At 38.4% G+C, this 15,338-nt stretch overlaps 1 protein-coding gene across 2 annotated transcripts in view; it reads right to left on the reverse strand.

Annotated features, from left to right (window-relative positions):
* Positions 1-2,186: 2,186 nt before the first annotated feature.
* Positions 2,187-15,338, reverse strand: part of LOC115731881 (putative disease resistance protein RGA4) — a 33,008-nt gene continuing 19,856 nt past the window's right edge. The window contains exon 2 of one of the 2 annotated variants that reach the window (XM_048282258.1): positions 2,187-2,290. In XM_048282258.1, the coding sequence (XP_048138215.1) occupies positions 2,222-2,290 (69 nt within the window). In that variant the 3' untranslated portion in view covers positions 2,187-2,221. The remainder of the gene's footprint in view (positions 2,291-15,338) is intronic. The other variant, XM_048282257.1, reaches the window with a different exon arrangement.

A 15,338-nucleotide genomic window follows, 5' to 3' on the forward strand; every position in this document is an offset into this window, starting at 1 on the left:
CACAGTAAAATTTTCTTATTTTTGCGTTCCCTTTTGCTTCCAAATTGAATCAAATTGACATAATTTCAAAGAAAAAAATTAATAAGATTTAATCCAGGCATCACGTATTGAACAACGTATTCCTAAAAAGTTTACAAGTTGACATTACATAGTTTACAACATTCCATTAAAAAATAAAGTTCACATCATAATATTATTAGAACAACCAATAACTATAGCAACTCCCGTTGCGTAGCATGGTTCTTTGAGCACTCCACTTCCAAATTTAACCCATATAGTCTGAAAATCGCAAGGGATGGCGGAAACGATGAGGTGCACGCGTGGAAGTGCTAGATGAAAATAATCTCATTTCGGAGAACTAATATTGCGTGGAAGAGTTACTATATTCAATTAACTCATCACTCAATTATTTAAATTTTAAGTGAAAATTGGTTCAATTGAAGATAATAATGAGGTAGAAACTTGGAGGTAGCGATCCTCCACATGATGTGGTATGGGCCACGATGGCCACCGTGGCATTAAATATACATTATTCAATGACAAACGTCATTTGATCAGGGGCAACTATTTGCCCATCGACGATACTAGTTAGGGTTCGATGCACAATCACAACGAAATAAAACATAAAAGGGAGAAAGACATTGAGAGATGAGATTTATCCTAATTCACCTTTAAACTAATGCAACATCCAGCAGTGGATATCACTAAAATTAGCACCTTATACCTCTCATTATATCACTCAATATATATAGTTTGGGCTTTGGCCCATGAATAGCTACTGCTATAATATGAGCTCAAATTATAAAACCCTCCGGCAGGGCTTTGGCCCCTCAAACCCCATAAGGAGGCTCCCCGAACTCCTGCTCTCATGCCTTCCCGTCGATGGGGTGTATGAATCACACCACAACAATACTCACCCATAGATTCTTCTTATTTTTGGGTTGCACTTCATTTTTTTCAATAGAGAAAATTAGACAAATGGCTGAACTTATGAGGAACTATAGCATACACAATCACGCGTTAAACTGAAAGTGCAAAGTAAAACCGACAAAGGCTTTGGGTATATAGTAAAAATAATAGTTAATACCATAAAAAACCTTAAACTAGTACAATTGTGATAAATTTACCGTAAAAAATTTTTTTTTACCACCAAACATCCTAAATTAGTACACTTGTGACAGATTTACCCTAAACTAACATTTCTGACCACGAAAAATCCCAAACTGATATACCTGTGACAAATTTACCCTCCGTTAAATTGGGTTAATATCACAAAAAATTTTAAATTGATACACATGTAACAAACAGAGGATAAAAATCCCAAGTTGGTACACCCGTCAATTACCACATGTCATACAACTTAGCACTTTAATAGTTAGATTTAATGAAAATTAATGGAGGATAAATTTGTTACCACCCAGCTGGGTGACGCCGCTGGTTCGTGCACTCTTCCTCTCGCAAAAGGTCGAGTGTTCGAATCCCGGATGCGTTGCGGGGTGACTTAACCGGTGGCACGTGTGTGGTAGCTAGCACGTGTTGCTCCCGGGGTTTACCCCCCGGTTGCCGGCCGTGCGGGGGTTCCCTGGGGCACCAAAAAAAAAAAATGGAGGATAAATTTGTTGCATATGTTCCAGATTAGAGTAAAATTGTCATAAGTATACCGGTTTGAAGTTTTTTGTGGTTAAAAAAATAATTTGGGGTAAATTTGTCACATATGTACTAGTTTGAGGTTTTCTACGGTATTAACCCTAAAAAAACAGAATTGCTTGTGTAATTAGCCTTTGTCCATTTATATTCATAAGTCCACTCTTATGAGCAAAAGGAAGAGAAGAACATGATCATCCTATGTATAATTGAGGTAAACAAATTGATAACAACAAAATTTGTTTTTAAATGTATTATTCGTAATGAACTCTTTAAATGGAACAACTTATAAAAATAGGAGTGGGTGACGCTAATTTACTAAAAATAGATTCAATGGTGCGGCACGATTTCATTCACGCTTCCTGAACAAAAGATATCATTCTAAGAATATTCAATCATATATAATGCTTTAGTTGGTCTCATACAATATGAATCAGGCACTTTTTCCATAGAGAAATTTGCAATACATACATAAACAAATAATATAGAACAACAATTGTTCAAGGAAAGAAAGTAAAAGTTACAATATCAGCGGCCATTGTTTTCATCCCCGACAACTAAAGAGATTGGTGAAGGATTAGTTGAGTGCACGTCCAAAGCTTTGTGAAGATCCACTCGGCGTGACAAATTGATCATGGGAGTTCATCTGCGTCCGAAAGAAAGAAAAAAAGAAGGAAGTGAGCTTAGAGTAACTATAAATAGTATTATGGCACATATTATGGTTTCATGTGAAATTATCATTCTTAAAAATTATATATATTAAGATATTTTCCATTTGTTAGCAAAGTTGACTTTCATATGGATGTTAAAATTTCTTTCGACAAAAACAGACGTAGAGTTTTCTATGTGGAAATTTTGTTTTCCAGAAGTGCGTCTCATTTTTCTTAAACATGATATCATGATCAAAGAGAGATGTATCCTATCAACACGTGGCATCGTTTGTGCGACTACGCTAGTAATTTCTAAGAGAGTGTTATTGGCGCCTTTTTACTTTCACGTGGTATATAGTGAGAGATATGAATAATATCGAATCGTGGGATGTGAAAAAAAAAATCTTAATGAAAAAAAAAAGACATTATATTGCAAGACATAATTAGAAATAGTTAAACAGTTGAACTGCATCACCTTAAACAATTGTGGTTACAGATATGTGATGTAACAAAATAGTTTAAGACATTCCGATATTTCTGCAATAAGATGAAGAAAATTAGCTTCTAAAGTTGAAAGTGAACAGATTTCTGTATGTGTTATCTTTCCATGCATATTTCGACCAAGAAAAAAAAGATCTTTCCATGCATATTAAGCTAAAATAAGTAATTTTTTATTGGGTAAATATTGGTGTTTATTAATGTTGATTGTGGCAGACTCCATTTGACGCTGCTACAATTGGTATGAAGCAAAGTCTCTGGCCAACAAAGATAATCCCAAAGCCTTCAAATTATGTTATTTAGACTAGCGATCATTCCGGTGTGATGCATGGAGTTGGAATTATGGTATACAATAGTTATTTATACTTTAAGTTAAAAGTTCTAAACAGTCTTAAAAATAAAATCAATATACGGCTATATAAAATCTAAGAACAAAGAAGAAACGAGGAGAGAAAAGAAATGAAGAGAGAGAATGATAGATGTGTATCTAAACATCCGTCCATTGTAGATTAATCAATTCAAGTTGGGTTCGAGGAATGTGAGCAATTTTGTGCCAATCCTCACCAGTTTGTGGCTCACATCTTTTGCTCAATTCACTGCAATGTTGTACGTATAGTTCTTTGAGGGCAGTGAGGGACCGAATTCCGTTCGGCATAATCGATAAGTTGGGACATCGGATGAGCACAATTTCCCTTAGACGTGTATGAGTGAACAACCATTCAGGTATATAGCCGGGAAGCTCGGACAATCATAGATGCTAAATGATTCCAAAGTGCAGGCTGATTCATTGAGACACTGGAGCAGCTCCATTACTTGTTCGGAATTTATTATCGACAATACACGAAGAGGAAAGCCAAACTTTTTCTCCAGGATCAACGTAAGCGAGGAATTCTCAATAAGCAAGGTCTCTAGGGAGACTAATTCCCCAAAAGGTACCGACATTGGTCTCCCACAATTTACAATTTCCAACATACGAAGGCGAGTTAGTCGGCATGTACCTTAAAAAAAAATCGGAGATTTTCGCACGCCTCAAGTCCAAAAAATTGCAAGTTTTCCAGATATTGTATTTCATTTTCTTGCAGACTCTTCTGCTTTGTTGTTATATATAGATATCTAAGACTGACGAGCCTTTTCATATTTTTGGGTAGCTCGCCAAGCTTCGTGTAACCACTGACGTATAAATGTAGCAAAGTTTGCAGCTCACAAATGGTATCTGGAAGCTTCTTCAATTGCCTGTTCTCATAAAGCTATAAAAATCTCAATTGCTTCAAATTGTATATGGAACTCGGCAGCTCCTCAAAGCTACCACATGAAAACTCAAGATAGCGTAAATGGTTACATTTTTTTTTTTTGGTCCAAGTAAATGGTTACACTTGGAGATGCATGTTCTAGCAAATTTTCTAGTAATGACTCCATCATCAACTTCATATTGAAAAAATATTGCACGTAGCCTCTTTGAAGTTTTCTTTCTAAAAAAAGGTGGGACTCCATCGTAATTTGGGAGTTCCTCCAATGAATCCGTAGGGATGGCAATGTACCGAACTCTATCTAAAATCTCCGCGGTATCTAAGTCAACAGTAGAACAATAATTTTGTGCCACACTCACTGCAAGAGACATGACCAAATAGTGCACTTGAAATTCTTATTCTGATCCTCCCCCTCCTGAACTTCGTGGATCAAAGATCTCTTCCACAACTCTTTGATGTACTCAACACCAATGTCTTCCAATGCTAGATTTTCCCTTGTCGAACTAATGAGTCTTAAAGCCATCCAAAGAGTTCAGTTTCCGTGATTTCATATCCTCTGGGGAATAGTGATAAAATAGAAAAACATCGTTTTAAGTGTGACGGTAAATAATCGTAGCTAAGCTTAAGTACCGGGATAATGTCATTTTTATCTTCCATTAATTCCCATGTTTCACTGTCCCTTATATATATGTTTCCAACGCCTATCATCGTCATTTGAATACAGTAGGCTTCCTAGAGTTTTCACAAGGAGAGGAAGTCCTTGAGATCTGTCGACAATGTCATTTCCAATCTCAAGGAGTTCAGGACGAGGCTTCTTTTCCTTTTCGTCAAATGCCCACTTTTAAACATCGTCACGGAGTCTTCGTGAGAAAGACCTTTCAAATTATGCGGTGGATGGGTATCCATTATAGACGCGACTTCTAAACTGCGTGTTGTCACGATTATCTTGCTTTCACTAGCTCCTTCGCTTAGCAAATCTCTCAATTCTTTCATCTACTACGGTCATTGCTCCATAAGTCATCCAAGACAAGTAGATATTTCTTGTCTTTGATGGTGCCTCGCAACCGAGTTTGCAATTGCTGAATATCAAAGTTACTCAAGCTTTCACCAGTTGTATCTTTGATTATTCCTTCAATAGTTTTCTTTAAATCGAAGTCCTGGGACACACACACCCATATTCGCAACTCAAATTGCTCTTTCACAATGTCGTCATTGTAAACTAACTTAGCGAGGGTCGTCTTGCCCATACCTCCGATTCCAACAATGGGAATCACTGCGAGTTTTTTGTCTTCCGGCTGCATCAACGTCTCAATTATCTTTTTTTAATCAATATCTCTTTCGACAACATCTGACTTGTTTATGAACGAGTAAGTCATCTCTCGTGATCGTGTATGTGCCACACCATTGTCAACACTCCGCACATTCAAATTGAATTGATCTTTCTCTGTGGAAATTTTGGATAATCTCTCCCTTATCTCCTTGAATTTATGACTGAGTTTTGCACGGAGTACTAACAGATTAGAGGAGGAAAAGAAGCGGCGTACCTTCCCTCTGACGCCCCCATAGCGACTTATCACCTGCTTCCTTAACGCTTCGCACTCGAGTTCCTCAAGCACATCCTCCACGTCATAAAACACATCTTGAAGCTGATCTAGCCACACTTCCAGACGGGAGTTCTTCGCCTTCTGCTCCTCTGCATCCGACAGCACTGCCTTAATGGCAGTCAACGTCTCTCTAAGCTCGCGGATCTGATCTTCGACATTGTAAATTGCAACCGCTTCTTGGAGCGCCGGCGATGCTATCTTCCCTAGCACACCCTGTACAATGCTGAAAAGGAGTGATTCAGCCATGCTGAGGGATGAGGAAATTGACTCTGGCTATTTGGTTTGAGACAAAAAAGAACGCACAATGTCTTCCTTTTGAAGGGTTGTTGCTCTGATGGCAACTTTGCTTACCATTGGATGAAAGGAAGGTTCTTTCCTTACGAGTGGCCTTTGCTTTATCTTGCTTTCCAGGGAACCACTGAAAATCGAGATTACTTCAAAGATCCAACGGGGTCTCCTCGAAGTGTCTATTCTTTACTTTTATATGAAACTTATCTAAATCAAAACAAACGGATCTTAAATATACAGATTTTGGGGATAGTGATCATACCGAAACGGACCAGGGAATGAACTATCTCAACAAAAACGAGCAAAGAATCACAAGATAGCTTGTAGTGATTGTATTACGCATAAAGCAAAATTGAACGAAGTGAGATATGGACAAGACTTTGTTCGGACCGTGGAATGAACTCTCTCATGATGTTTTGGTTCATCGGTTTTAAGATTCATTAATTAATAGAATCCAATATAACATAGATGCAAAGTAAAATACTGATATTCCAATTTAGCCTTTTTCTTTTTTTCTTTTGGAGGTCTCGCCCTCTTTTTATATCTGTCATGGTGATATTTCAATTGTCCTTCTATTCTGTTTTAAGAAAATGTTCAGTCGTCATCCGAAATTTACTGTTGATCTCTCTCTTCTCTCGTGGACAACGTCTACACAAATAAATATGATAATGAAACGATGGGTAATTTTTTCAGCGTTGGCATATTAAACAATTCTCTGATAGCTGATCCACGTCTTGTTCCCTCTCTAATTATTTGTGTATTTTTTAAGTAAATGAAAGTTGCTAGCCCGACAGTCTAATAGTACTATTAGTTATTCTTGACCATACGATCTCCTAATCAATGAGTGCTTTATGCAAAACACGTAATGATAGTGTGTGGATCTGCGGTTGAGATTGTACCATCTCTGACAGTACTGTCGGTGAAGCATTTCCTTAAGTAAATTATCAAAATGACCTTCGATAACCAAAACATATCAAACTTGCCTTTATAGTTTTCTCCCTCAACCTAAATATAGGACCACTAAATTTACTTCTTCTTTTTTTGCTTATAATTCTCTCACGTTATTTACATCTGTATTTTTTTAAAATTTATGTTTTCCCGGAAACCTTTTATTCTTTGCTTCATAAAAACATTGTTTTTTAAGCAAAAAAAAAATAATAAAAATCAACGTTTAGGAAGAAATTAAGAACCTTGATGGGCGCATCGTTTGCAAAACCATATATATAAGCAAGACTTTAGCTATGTAATTCTAGCATCAAAATTTTTGATAAAATCCATATTTTGTAAAAATTTCTTTTTGAGATAGTCAGCAAGTTAAATAAAATATTCATCTTTTTTTTTTTTTTTTGCTTAGCAAAATCTAGTATTTCTGACATAACTATAGAGATGAATGAAGGCAAAAAGGAAAAGGAAAAATTTCAAATAAGGGCTTAAAGTGCCCTCATTTTCTCAAAAAAGAGTCTAAAGTGGATATTGTTTAAAATTAAAGAGCAACAAATGAAAACAATGGAATCACTTTTTGCTTACGAACAACAGGTAGTATCGGAAAAGTAAACAAAGGAGCTGAGACGACAATCTTACACGGAAAACCCCAACCCCGAAGATACCTATGCCAAATTCACAATGTGGGCGGGCTTGGCAGCACGGTAGGACTTGAGCTGCGTGCTCACCCGGTTTATTGTTTTCCGTCGCAATTTCATTCCAAATCATCTTTTGTTGACCGCATTTAAGATTTCTCCGAGCTCTACGCTTTGTTCGTTTTCCGTCGCTTTTCGGCTAGCGAATATGTTTTGGCAGGTGGATTCAGGCCTTTATTTGAGACCGACTTAGTCACTTCAGACCTTTAATTAAAATAAATTACACTTTTGATCTTCTTTTGAGAAATTGACTCCACTCTAAGCCCTTATCTAAAATTTTTCCTAGAAACTTTTAGGCCCCCGTTGCCGTTCCCAATTTTGGGGACTGCGCGAGGGCTTAAGTAGCTGGCCGTCGTGAATGAGGCCAATCACCTCCGCAAACATTCAAGAGCATTTTCGGCCCCCTTCGCCTGTGGTGACTGCTCTGTCCCTTTTCTCACTTTCCATCAATTCATTGATGGAGGACGCTAAGAACGCTGCTTAGATAGCAAACATAACTAATTGCACAAAGTAAATAAGTTAAGGACTTGATTGCATAAAAAAGTATAAGAAACCAAGGGACACATTTAATAAGGTAAGAGGGACCTAATCAATAGGGTCGTGCTCTTCTTCTTTTTTAATCTTTTTCATGTGGCTTAGAGAAAGGCCTCCGTAAGTGAGTTCTCAATATAAATGTTCCCTATATGGTGATTTAGCTAAAGAAAAATTGGGTAATATTCATGCTCCCTACTAAATACCGAGGCGGACGAAGTTAAATTGCCCCCTTCAAGGCATCCAGAAGCGAAGGATAAGCAGTGAGCATTGGAAAATGGTCTTGTCTCCCTATTACCTTCACCTTAATTAGAAGCGCCATTCCCAATCTTCCTCTTTAAGGTAATGCGAGACTGACACCGGCACGATCACGTCCTTTTGGGATTGAATGGTGGAGCACGGAACCGATACTTTCGGCGGAGCCCATCTCAGATCACTCAGGAACACGGTTTTAGCTACGGTTACCGCAAGTTCAGGCTCTGTTCTTCCCAAGCTGTGCTCAAACTCCATCATTGCACTCGTGTTGTTCAGTGCTATTGCTATCGGAGCGAAATTATGGACCCAACCTGAGTAATTCACGCGCATCGATTGGAGTAGCGAGTTGATCGTGGTTCATCGAAGGCTCCGGCGTATCATTTGGCGTTGAGGTACGTGTGATTCAAAGATCTTTGTTAATAAAAATGTCGTTAAAAAGATACAAATTCATTTCGGCTTTTCTGTAGCACTCAAGCAAGTTGCCAGGAAACATATCTGGTTAGAAACGATTTTTAGTCCAAGATGACGCATGTAATGCTTTTAACACAACCTATATGGACTTTTATCTTTCTTTCTGTTTTTGACATAGGCTGTGAGGCAAAAAGAAAATTATGTTAATATTCAAAGGATATTTGACATGCAGTGTTTGTTTATGTGTGCATCCGAATCTACAGACAATATCTCAACCAAAAAAAAAAAAAAATCTACAAACAATACATCTGGCTGCAAAACTTTTAACTCCGAACATATGTGTGTTGGGCACTAAAAACCTTATGTTCAAGTCCGATCCATGATTTCGGAAACGAGAAATCGGAACCACTGGTCTGGTTCCCGATTCCGAGGAGGAACCGGACTAAACCGGGAGCTGATCACCCCGATTCGTTAGAACAGTTTTCTTTATGTTCAAGGTTCCTTTATATCCGCGCCGGCAATCATGCTGATTAAAAAACCACAAATAGATGGAATGCATTTTGCTATCAAAAGCTAAATAAAATCCTCACATTTGGATTATTGTTTCTTTCAGGTCTCATTATTTTCTAATCCCATATGAGCTCAAGTGACATAATTTACATTTTAATACAGATTATTTTTTTCAGTTATCTTTTACGTTATTATACACAAACAAAAAAAAGAATTTATTGTAACTTATAAGTTACACATTCCCATCTTGTGTGCGTAAGTGCACGTTAGTAATATTATTAAAATAACTCATAAATGAAAAATGAAAAGAAAAGAAAAATAGCACCAGCCGCAGAACCCAGTCCATTTTTTGCACTTAAATCCCTTAAAGTACGAACATACATTAAAACAAAGAAAATCTCGTACATGGCAGAGAAATTAGGCATACGTCTAAGGGTGCTACGTTGACGTGGTCTTCGGATCGGATAATCGTCACCATTTGAAGTGAATGTAGTGAGCTCAATTAGATTTGTTAACAGATATGGACCCAAGCTTCCCGGCGGCGGGTCCACAGGATGAAATGGGATTTGGGTAAATGCAAATGTCGAGCTATTTTAATAAATGCAAATTTTCGGGCGGGTTTGGTTCAGCATTTGAAAATGGGTTTAGAAGAAATGCAAATGTGTTGGATCTAAAAAGGTTTGGGAAAATCCTAATTGTCTTTGATGAAAACTCATTTGAAAATGGGTTTTGGATTAAACAGTATTCGGTAAAAATAACTTTGTAAATGGGCTTTGAATGCAATTTTCGATTATAGCCTCACCAACACCAGCTTCGTATTTCCACTAAAAAAGCCGAAACGCATCTCAAGAAAGTGCAACCAAAGAATCAACAATCATTCTCTCGGAGCAACGGCAGCAACGCAAAATAGATCTGCTGTACAATCTCTATGGCTATGGGCCCAAGGAAAAAACACGTTCACTCCTCCGTCGCTGTCAGCAAGAAACCAGGATCTCGAAGCTGTTCAGGCCATCCAGCTTCGGCGCGCTCCTCCGACTGCTCTCCGCTGGTGGCGGCTTTGTTCTACGGCTCTTGGTCGTGCTATTGGGGGCGTGCTTGTCGCTTAGAGCCCTTTGTCGGCTTGGACACGCCCACCCCGAGGGTCACGCCACCCAGGCGAGGGTCACTTGAGGTAGGGCGACCTCAGGTGACGCCTAGGTTCGCACGAACCAGGAGCTGTCACCTGGGTCGCACAACCCAGGCATTGTGGGTTCGTTCGCCTGTGCGGCCGGCCCTTGCCTAGGCAACCAATTCCTCTCCGGCCTCTCACCATCCCTCAGCTGGCCTTTGTCTGAAACACCAGATCAACAAAGAAGGGTAAAATCATAAAAATAGGAAATTAATGATGATAGTTTTGAAACGAAAAAAAAAAATTCTTTTAGCATTTGGCCAAATAACAATATCGGGCTTTTGACTTTCTCAAAGCCGGCATTTGGCCAAATGCTGGCCTAAAATTGAACCGAAGCGCTTCGACATTCTTCCAAGAGGCTTTGATGGCTAAAAGCCCTTTGAGAAAGCTAAACCAAACCCACCTGAAATATGGGTTGAAAGGGAAGCCCGAGATATTGCACGCATCAATGTATTTATTCAAAAGAGGATCCAAAATCGAACTCGGTCAAAATAAAGTCCTGAAATTGCCACCGGGTGGTGCGCGGCTGCCACTGCGAGAAGATCCAGTAGTGAAGTAGCTAGGTCGGGATCACGAAGGAGGCCGACATGAAGATGCTCGGGCCAGAATTAACCCGGCCTTGCCAAAAATATTTTAATAAAATAAAACTTGATCGTTAAAGACGGGGTCTTTTTATGATTTGTAAACATGAACAATTTTTTTACAAAACTAGTAAATTAACCATCAAACTTCAAATGAGTCATAAAAAAAAAAATCTCGTGTTAAAGTTAAGATGTTCGAACTTCGTTTCTTTTGATCAAGTTTATGAATTTTAGGTTAATTTGTTTAGTTATTTGATAGTTGTGTGCTAGGATTTGAAATTTGCTAATGAACAATATTTTCAACTTTTTTTTCAACGAAAAATCTAAACATTATGGGCTAAAATCCTGAACCCGTTCGGACTGAACCGAGTAATTTTGGTCAGGGTCTTTTTGTCTTCATCTTTTTTTTCTGAGCCAGGCCCACTATCTAGACAAGTAAAGTCAGGCCCGGCCTGTTTGGACTGGGCCGGAAACATCCCTCTAGGACCGGCTAGACCGGCCCGTTACCCCCGGTCGACGCCAAACTAGCATGAGTTCAAGTACGACTACGTGACAACCATAACTACTTGAATCTATTAATACTTTTGAATGGTTGTAGTCAGCGGATGCAAGAAAGATTAAGAGAGAGAGAGATAGACAATGATTTTCTAAGCCACGTACACGTGAACTTCATAAACTTTAACTTATGTATTGCGTAAGATTGCAGCAAATAATAGGAGCAGCTTGGCGAAAGTGTTCTAGGGTTAGAGAGCTGATGTGATATGTAACAATGAATATGTCTGGACTCGAGTTTTTAAGTGAAAAGCAGGTTTAATTGGATTTGTCAATGGATGCATGGATTTGAGCTTCCGATGGCAACTCAGCATTATGAGGCACGTGACGAAAAAAAAGCTCGAGATGCTGCGGATTTTGATATGTCTAACTGGACATACTTTCATTCGAAATCTCGAAAATCTTTTTTTTGATCGGGATGATATTTAGTTTGGCTGGGTTGACAGGGAATCTCGTTTCGTTTTGGATCATCCATTTGCCTGTCATTGTTCGAACCGAATTCACAATATTTCTCATCTTTCGAGTCCTCTTTCGTTTCCGGATCGAGTTAAATCAATTGTGTATGCTCGATAAATAAAACCATAAAGCATGTCCGAGACACGATTACATTTTGAGTCTTGTATTTCTATTGTTGAAAATTCACACTGTATTGTTTGCGAAAATACTTTTAGATAACATAATTCATATTGTAACATTACCAAAAGAGCCCATAAGTAACAGTAACTCCTATCGAACGGTCTTTCACTGGTCCACTTTCATATTTGCACTTTAGGGGAAAGGTCGATGCCCAAACTAGTATGTTATTCCGCAAAGTACCAATCACAAAATTTTGGGAAAACTTTCCAAATCTATATATTGTCGCGACCTAGAAAAAATAGACGAGTTAATTTTCGGGCTAATGGATTATCAGGTTAATTAATGAACTAACCTAACTCGGACTCTCCCAAGTCCATACCAAATCGCAACTTATGGTTCATGTGATTATCTTGCAAAAGATTTTTTCATTTTTTGGAGCCGCCACTAATCATTTTTGGTAGGTTGATTAGAAACCTAAATAAAATAGCGGGAGAAAACTATCTTATTTCCGCGAACCGGAGATTTTGAATTCGGGGATTTGGTTACGTCAGATTTCTCTAACGCCCTTTCGGTACCATTTTCATGAAAAATATTTGATTTGGCAATTTTGATGGATTTTGCTTGAAATTCAAAGATGCAATTTTTTTGGTTTTTTCTTCTTTTTTATGGGGATGTAAAACATTGAACTTTGTACGATATACACCATGGGTGATTTAGAAAGAAAGAAAACGCAGCCGATCACGAGTATTTATAAAAATAAATTAACATGTAATAATGCTAAAATTTGGAACACGTGGCATGTCTAAAATAAACAAACAAATGTTCAAACCAAACGATTACATTTTTGTAGATCGAGATGGAAAGGATTACCTTCTATTACATAAAATCTTACTCACATACACATTATAGTTCCCTTCAAGATCTCGGATTTGGAAGAACGCGGCTGTCGTCGAAAATGGCAAGCAATGACGTTGTTGGGTTGCGAGGGGCGAAATATGTGTCGGGACTCGTCGAAGATGATGCTCGACTAAAACACTTTTCTTCACTCTCGAATTTTCTCTTCTGATTTTTCTCAAGAACTCTCTTTTTCCTCTCTAAAAATTCCTCTCAAAAACTCTCTCAAAACTCTCTCTCTCAATTCTCTTCCTCTTCCCCCTCCTCCTTTTATTATCTTCTCTTTACCATCTTCCTTTCATTATCTTCTCTTCACCATCTTCCTTTCTCCATCTTCTTTTGGTATTTGCAATGCAGTCCCTGAAGTTTCAAGTATTTGCAATATAGTCCCCGAAGTTTTAAGTATTTGCAATACAGTCCCTGAAGTTTCAAATCTTCTCGGTGTATTTTTCCATCCCGTGCCTAGTCTAGACGCATGCTAAATTAAGTGTTCTGCTTGCCCAATTATATGCCAATGCAATGTACGCTAAAAATAAATATGTGAGATGATTTTTTATAATTTTTATGCAAAAAATAGATTAGTCAAAATTTAGGCGTCAACAGCTGCCCCTCTTTGAGTGGAGGCTCGTAGAGGTTCCGCTCAAAGACAAAATTGAATCCTAAATTTTGATAGTGCAAATTATGGATGAACTTTTTTGGCGGGAGTTTTAATCCCATTTTTTTTTAATGTAATGAAGTGATGCATGATATGCAAGACTGTAAATAACATGTGTCATAATTCCTCTTTTCCATGTTAGAGAAACATGCACATGGATCGCATACAAGAATACCTGTTTTACCAAATTTCTCGTAAGCTAATGGTTCTCTTAATTTCCAAGTTTCTTTTTGCGGATGCAAGGATTTTAAGGTATTTGGCCTATACGTTATCGGAGACTTCTCCCTAATGCAAGACAGCGCAAGATATGTGTGTCGTTTGAGATCACAAGAGCTACGTCGTTGTGAGTCGAAAGAAGTGGGATCAAGTTCACAAGAGCTACGTCGTTGTGAGTTGATTAAATGTCGAAATCGCCAGTGCATATGTCTTCACGATTCGATAAAGGGGAACCAAAATCATAAGAGCTACGTCGTTATGATTTGGTTTGGATAAAAAATATGGGTGCTTATGTCTTCATGATTTGATAAAGGAGCCGAAAATCATAAGAGCTATGTCATTATGAGCCGACTAAAGGTCAAGATCACCGGTGCATACGTCTTCGTGATTCGATACTTGAAATCATAAGAGCTACGTCGTTATGATTTGAAGAGATGTCAAGATCGCCGAGTGCATATGTCTTCACGTCCCGAGATTGAAACCATAAGAGCTACGTCGTTATGATTTGATAAGATGTCAAGATCGCCGGTGCATATGTCTTCACGTCCCGAGATTGAAACCATAAGAGCTACGTCGTTATGATTTGATAAGATGTCAAGATCGCCGGTGCATATGTCTACACGACTTGACGGAAGAGGCATATTGCCCGAATTGAACAATATTTGATAGGAGCACCATCGAATGGAATCGATAAGTACAAAAGGGGCATATTGCCTGAATTGAATCATAACAACTATCATGAGAAGAGTTGTTAATTTGAAAAGGGGTTCGGAAAACTTACCCGGGTTCTCCAAACGATTAATCAAGGAACGAAGCGATTCTTTGTATCGTACACTGGTAGGCATTTGCCAGCAAAACTTGCTCATTCAATAATCCTTGGAAGAATTTCGAGACCTTGGGAGGGAACTCGAACATCGGGAATGTATTACCTATCATAGAATGTCGGAGGTAACACACACAAACATATTCAACAATGAGTATAATGCAATCACTCATACTATGGTTCATGCATAACCATTCTGTCAAGTTTGCATTACCAATTTTGTCTAGGGAGGTTCTCACATTACGAATACCTCGAATGTGAGCTGAATGGGGGACTTCGGTCCGAAAGGGCTTTCTCTCACTCTCGAGAAAAGCTATTTATCCTGTCTGCTAGGATTCAAGAGAAATCACTCAATCTTTCCATCATCGCATTCGATAAGGATCCAAGTAATCTCGCAATTGATACGACCGAGCCGATCTGGAGGTCTTGATTAGGACCGTAATGAGAGCTAGGTCAAAGGTTTACAAAGGGGACTCCGGTTGAGTCAAGGCTGCTGAAATGAATTTCTTCATCATCTGCTCCAGATTTACAAGTCAAGAGCCCCGCAAAAATGAGAGAGAAATAATCTTGCTCGAACTTCTTCGAGTGATGCTTAAAA

This window comes from Rhodamnia argentea, chromosome 7, assembly GCF_020921035.1.
Source record: "Rhodamnia argentea isolate NSW1041297 chromosome 7, ASM2092103v1, whole genome shotgun sequence".
NCBI lineage: Eukaryota > Viridiplantae > Streptophyta > Magnoliopsida > Myrtales > Myrtaceae > Rhodamnia > Rhodamnia argentea.